General features: G+C 40.2%; 1 protein-coding gene across 4 annotated transcripts in view; it reads left to right on the top strand.

The window, feature by feature from the left end:
- Positions 1 to 708: 708 nt before the first annotated feature.
- GALK2 (galactokinase 2) overlaps positions 709 to 6,318 on the top strand; it is a 223,618-nt gene continuing 218,008 nt past the window's right edge. Inside the window, exon 1 of one of the 4 annotated variants that reach the window (XM_064291988.1) lies at positions 709 to 920. In XM_064291988.1, the coding sequence (XP_064148058.1) occupies positions 868 to 920 (53 nt within the window). In that variant the 5' untranslated portion in view covers positions 709 to 867. The remainder of the gene's footprint in view (positions 921 to 6,318) is intronic. The other 3 variants (XM_064291986.1, XM_064291989.1, XM_064291987.1) reach the window with 3 other exon arrangements.

Raw genomic sequence — 6,318 nt, 5'->3', positions numbered from 1 at the left:
GGAGTTGAACTGAATGTTGCAGACTTAAAAGCATGTATTTCCCTTTTTTTTTTTTTTTAAAATCTTTTATGAATTGTGTTTTAGGAAGCCCCCCCCCCCGAATGCCTCCATTCTGGAATTAAATAATAATAATAATAAAAAAACATACGTTTAAATCAAGAGCTGCGTCAGATTTATGGAGACAACGCACAGTTGTTGTTAGGTGCCGTGCAGTCGGCTCTGACTCATAGCGACCCTATGCACAACCAGTAAGAAACAATAACTAAACGTTTTAGGGTTGTTGGTTATCGAAGAAGAAGAAGAAGAAAAAAACCCTAACAACTTAAAAAAAAAAAAAAAGCAGCGCTTCCTCTGTGGCGCCCTGGGGGCAGGGGAAAAGGTAGCCTGAGATAGCTCAGACGACAGCGGTGTGTGAGGGGCGCCGGGTCACCACGCTGCTCAGGCTTATCCGCAGGGCGCAGAAAGACCACTCCCTGGTCAGCTTCGCGAGTGCGCAGCGCAGGGCGCTCCGGCCAGCCCCGGCTGTCTGTCTGTCTGGGCGCCGAGGACACCCGGGGGCTCTACCCTGCGGCGGGGCCTGACAGCTGCCCCGGCTGTCTGTCTGTCTGGACGCCGAGGACACCCGGGGGCTCTACCCTGCGGCGGGGCCTGACAGCTGCCCCGGCCGGCCACCAGGCCACGACCCGGGGAGGAGGAGCAGGAGGCGGGCCCTGGAAGCAGCCACCTCAGCGAAGCTGCAGGATTTCCGCAGAGTGCCGACCAGGGTCTCCCGGAAGAAAGCGGCTCCTACCGCACTCGTCTCGTGACTGATTCGGGAGCCTTGCTTCTCCAGTTGAAGCTGGAGAAGAAAGGAGTATCTGGCGAAATATGGCTGCAGAGGGCCCTGCCACGCGTCGGGTCCAGGTGGCAGAATATCCCAGGTGGGACAGAGGAGACCCCGCGCTTTGGGATCGTCCGGGTTCGCTGGTCCACAGCTTTTGGGTGCTTGGTTGGGACGCTGCTGTTGATCCCGGCAGCAGACAGAGCCCTTGGGATTTTATAAGGCGTGGACTGGACTTGCAAGACCATGCCGCAAACACTTTACACTTTGCTACCAAAGGTTCTTGTATTTTGCCGCCTCCGTGCAAATTCTCCCCTTGTTGAAGGTGGTACTGGGCTCTAGCAGAAGTGTGCAAATCAACTTTGAACTCCTTCACGCTTTGTCTTGACTGCCAGCGGGTACAAAACCAAAAGCAAAACGTTTGCCCTCAAGTCGATTCGGACTCAGAGTGAGCCTACAGGATAGAGGAGAACGGGTTTCCGAGGCCGTAGTCTGATTCAGGGAAGCAGACGGCTACGTCTGCCCTAACTTCTCCTGCAGGGCTGCTGCTGAGTGCAAACTGCCCATCTTTTTGTTAGAAGCCAAGCGCTTAGCTACTGCAACACCAGGGCTCCTTTGACGATGGTGCTTTTTCAAAGTTCCCTTTCTAAATAGCATCCCTAACAAACAAACAAACAAACCACAACAACAGAAATAAAAACCTTGGTCTTTGCACCCTCTTAAAAAAAATCAGGGACTCTTCGAACTGCCACTTAAGGAATTAATCTGCCAGTATTTACCTACAAGTAGTTTAGTGAAGCCTAGTGGAGAATGTTTTCATTTAAGGGCATTTTTTTGCAGATATTTTGTAGAAATACATTTTGACATAGAAGACTGAAATTTCTTAGAATGAAGTTTCTCACCTGCTACATCACCCCAACAGCTTCTTCAAAGTTGGCTTCTCTTCCCCTTTGCTGTTCTAATGTTTACTTTTTTTTTTTTCCCTGTTAACTTGTTTTCTCTAATACCAAGTCCTCAAACTCTCCCTACTTCCTGGTTTATTACAGTCATGTGAAAGTTGACAATGTTATGGCTTTGTAAAACTTGGAATTGCTGTTTTACCCTTAAGCTATCAAACAGTATATCTTTTGTTACCAGAAAGAAACAGGTTTTGCCTGTTGGGACCAGCGCAGCATGGAGCTAACTCTAAGTGTCTCTGAATGTCTTAACGTGTTCTCTGGAGCCTCTTACACGGTAGTCTTGGCCTTTACGTTATTTGAATGAATTAGGGCACTTTGTTAAAGACACCTTCAGATAATCATGAGGGATTTGTTACATGAAAATAATCTAGTCCCCTGTAGTTTAGTCTTTTACAGAAAAACATTTTCCACTTATAGATTCCTTCTTTGTCTCCATTTTATACAATTTTAATCAAAAGGAGCAACGTTTCCATAGTTAACATGTGGGGAGGGGGATGATGGTAACTCGTACCTGTACAGACATCGAAGAATTGTTGACTACATTTCCTTAGTGTTGCTTCCTGCCTTTCATGATTTTTACAGTATTTATGCATTCAACAGATATTCATTGGATGCTATGTGCTGGGCAAATGGTGGACATACAGACAAAGCTTTTCCGTGGAATTTAAATATTATCAGGGAAGGCAGATGATAAATGACACCAGTACGTACATTAATTTGACAGGTTATGTAATAGATCCGGAGGGTATTTCTTCAGGCATTTATCTCCACCTTTCTAAATAATATGTTTAAATTCCTATTTGGAAGATGATTGTCTCTAAGTCTCTACCTCTTTTCCCCTTCCGAATGTAGTTAAATTGTATTTTTAAATTAAATTATTATTCAGTGTTTGAACTATTCATAGCTGAGCCTTATATGTGGTATGTGAAGAAATCGTGATAGGAGTTCAGTGAGTGCGTGCTCTGCCGTTTTCACCGGTGCGTGCGATGTAAGCATGAGCTTCAGTAAGTATTAGTTTTGTTTGCAGGAATCTTTTTAAGCCATGTATTCATTTTAGGAGGGTTAGTAATGGAGGCAGTGGTGGTTCAGTAGTAGAATTCTCGCCTTCCGTGCAGGGGACCTGGCTCCATTCCTGGCCAATGTGCCTCACGTACAGCCACCATTCAGCTGCCAGTGAAGGTTTGTGTGTTACTGTGACACTGAACAGGTTCCAGCGGAGCTTCTAGACTAAGAGCAGGAAAAAAGGCCTGGTGATCTACGTCCAAAATCAGCCAGTTAAAACCCTATGGAGCCCAAGGGTCTAATCCACAACCAATCACGGGGATGGTGCAGGACATTTTGGGGATTAGATTTATGTCTGTTTATATCTATGAAGTGAGGGATTTTGCATCTGTATTCTTAAGGCAGAGCCCCGGTAGTGCAGTGGTTATGAGCTTGGCTGCCGACCAAAAGGTTGGCAGTTCAAATCCACCAGGCGCTCCATGGAAACTCAGTGGGGCAGTCCTCCTCTGTCGTATAGGGTCACTATGAGTTGGAATTGACTCGATGGCAATGGGTTTGGTTTGGTTTTATTCATGAGGCATATTTTTCTCTGTGTAATTCTTTTTATATGTTGCTGAATTCAGTTTGCTAGTATTTCGCTGAGGATTGTTGCAAAATTTTTTCATCTATGTACATAAGGAATATCTGTAGTTTTCCTGTAGTGTCTTTGGTTTTGATATCAGGGTAAGACTGACTTCATAAAAGAAATTGGGAAGTGTTCCTTCCTATTCCATATTATGGAAGAGTTGGTGAAGAACTGGTATTAATTCTTCTTTAAATATGTGTTAGAATTCACCTGTGAAGCTGTCTAGGCTTGGGCTTTTTTCTTGGGTTCTTTTTTTCTTTTTTAAATAACCATTTCAATCTGTTTACTTCTATAGGTCTATTCAGATTTTCTATTTCTGCTCAGTCAGTTTTGGTGGTCTGTGTCTTTCTTGGAATTTTTCCATTTTATTTACATTATCTAATTTATTGGTGTACAGTTGTTAATCGTATTCCTTCATAATCCTTTTTATTTCTGTAAGGTCAGTAGTAATATTCCTTCTTTTATTTCTGATTCTAATAATTTGAGTCTCCTCTCTTTTTGTTATGGTCCGTCTAGCTAAAGGTTTGTCAATTTTGTTGACCTATTCAAATAACCAATCTCATGGTTGCATTGTTTTTCTATTCTTTATTTTTATTAATGCTCTAATTTTTATTATTTCCTTCTTTCTATAAAAAAAAAATTAAAAAAAATTTTTTTTTTTTTTATTTCCTTTGGAGCCCTGATGGCCCAGTGGTTAAGAGCTCAGCTGCTAACCAAAAGGTCTGCAGCGTGAATTCATCAGCTGCTCCTTGGAAACCCCATGGGGCAGTTCTACTCTGTCCGACAGGACCGCTCTGAGTTGGAGCCTGCTCGACGGCATTGGGTTTGTTTCCTTTAGGTTTATTTTGCTTTTCTTTCTGCCAGTGTATTAATATGGAAGGTTAGGTTATTGATTTGAGAGCTTTTTTGAAATGTAGGCATGTATGTCTTAAATTTCCTTCTAGGTATTGATTTTGCCACTTTAATAAGTTTTTGCCATGTTATGTCTTCATTTTCATTCATCTCAAAGTATTTTATAGTTTTCCTTGTGATTTTTTCATTGACAAATTGGTTATTTACAAGTGTGTTGTTTAATTTCCACATATTTGTGAGCTTCCCAAATTTTTCTTTCTGTTATTGGTCTCTAATTTAATGCCACTGTCGTTGGACATCACACTTTGTATTAATTCAAGCCTTTTGAATGTTTTGAGGTTTGTCTTCTGGGTTAGCGTACAGCACAGAGCACGTGCAGACTGTTCCGTGTGCCCTTGAGAAGAACGCATATCCTGCTGCTGTTGGGTGGAGCGCTCAGTAGACGACGATTAGACCCAGTTAGTGTACAGTGTTGTTCAGATCTTCCATATCCTTGTTAATCTTTGGTTTGGTTGTTCTGTATATTATTGAATGTGGGGTACGGAAGTTTCCTACTATTATCGTTGAATTGTCTCTTTTTACCTTTAGTCGGTTTTTGCTTCATATATTTTGGTACTCGGTTCTGAGATGCATATATGTTTAGAATTTTTATGTCTTCCTAATGGATTGACCTTTTTCTTCCTAATCACTAATTGGCTCTTCAGTTCTTTTTTCATTATACTTTTAAATGGATCTATTATTTTTATTTTCACTATTATGACTTTATTTTCCAAGACCCTTAATATAGTTATGGTTTTGTTTTTACATTTGAATTTCTGATCTACGAGTAATTTACTATGGTGAAAAGAGCAAAATAAGGGTTTAAATATACCTTTCCCCCAGTGGCAATTACATTTGTACTTTGAAATGTCATTTTTAACATATATTAAATTCTCAAATATAACAGTAAGAATAGTAATAACTAATAATTATTGAATACCTAGTCAATTCTCAAAACAATCCTTTGCCATGAATTATGTTATTATCCTCAATTTGCAGATGATAAAAGTGAAGCATAAAACAGCAACTCATACAAATTACAATAAAAATACATATCAATGACCAATTAATCTTAAATTAGTTTTAAAAATTAATCTTTTCTGTAATTTCATTCTGGGTGTCCTGATACTACAGAGAAAACAGAATAGGAGACTTGCCCAGGGTCATAATGTCAGACTGGAAATACATGTCTTCTTTCCTGAAATTTTAATTCATCGACCCTCACAGCGAGCCACGTGGTCACCGTCAGGTGTTCTGAGAATCAGTCTTTAGTAAAATCCATTTCATTCACTGTAGTCATTAATTTGTTTCTCAAGTTCTGTTACTAATGCTGCTGTTAGGAAAAAAAAAAAAAAAAAGATTTTAAGTCAAAATTGCAGTCAGAGCACCAGAATCGGCAATTTGCATCAAGAAGTACTTTGGCCAATTCCCCCTTTAACATTGTGATCTTTGTAGTGCTTTTGTTTTCATATTGAAAATGTTCATTATACTCTTTTTTGGGTACATACTTACAATAAGTTTATTTTAAGAGGCAGGGTTTTCCTGGTGACCAGCCCAGAGTGATACTTCCCAAATTATAGTCAAATTGCTTCATTGCTAGAGAATTAAGTGTCAAGTTTAGAAAAAGGACTGTGCATTTTGGTTCTTTATTTTCTTAAAGAAAATTACTTTCCTTGTTTCCTTTTATAGCCTCCATGCCTTTGAATTTCAAAGGTAAGAATATTGTAGGGTAATCCTCTTGGCCAAGGAGCAGCTATCAGGAATAGGCTATCTTCCTGAACTAGTCTGGGAAAATGACACAAAGTTTGATAACTCAAAATCATTTTATTAAAACACATTCTAGGAAACTCATTCTGACTCTGCTGTTAACACTTCACTCTGCTTCTGTTTGCAGAGCTTATAAATCTAATTTTTAAGAGTTCAGATTCAGTAGAATTTGAACTTTTCACCTGTATGTGGTTTTTATAGGCAGAAACAGCATTAAATCCTGTAGAGGTTAGCAGAGTATCTAAGCCCAGAAA

Source organism: Loxodonta africana, chromosome 10, assembly GCF_030014295.1.
Source record: "Loxodonta africana isolate mLoxAfr1 chromosome 10, mLoxAfr1.hap2, whole genome shotgun sequence".
In the NCBI taxonomy this organism is placed as follows: Eukaryota; Metazoa; Chordata; class Mammalia; order Proboscidea; family Elephantidae; genus Loxodonta; species Loxodonta africana.
The sequence above is the reverse complement of the archived record's forward strand: the minus strand, read 5'-3'. Positions and strand labels throughout refer to the sequence as shown.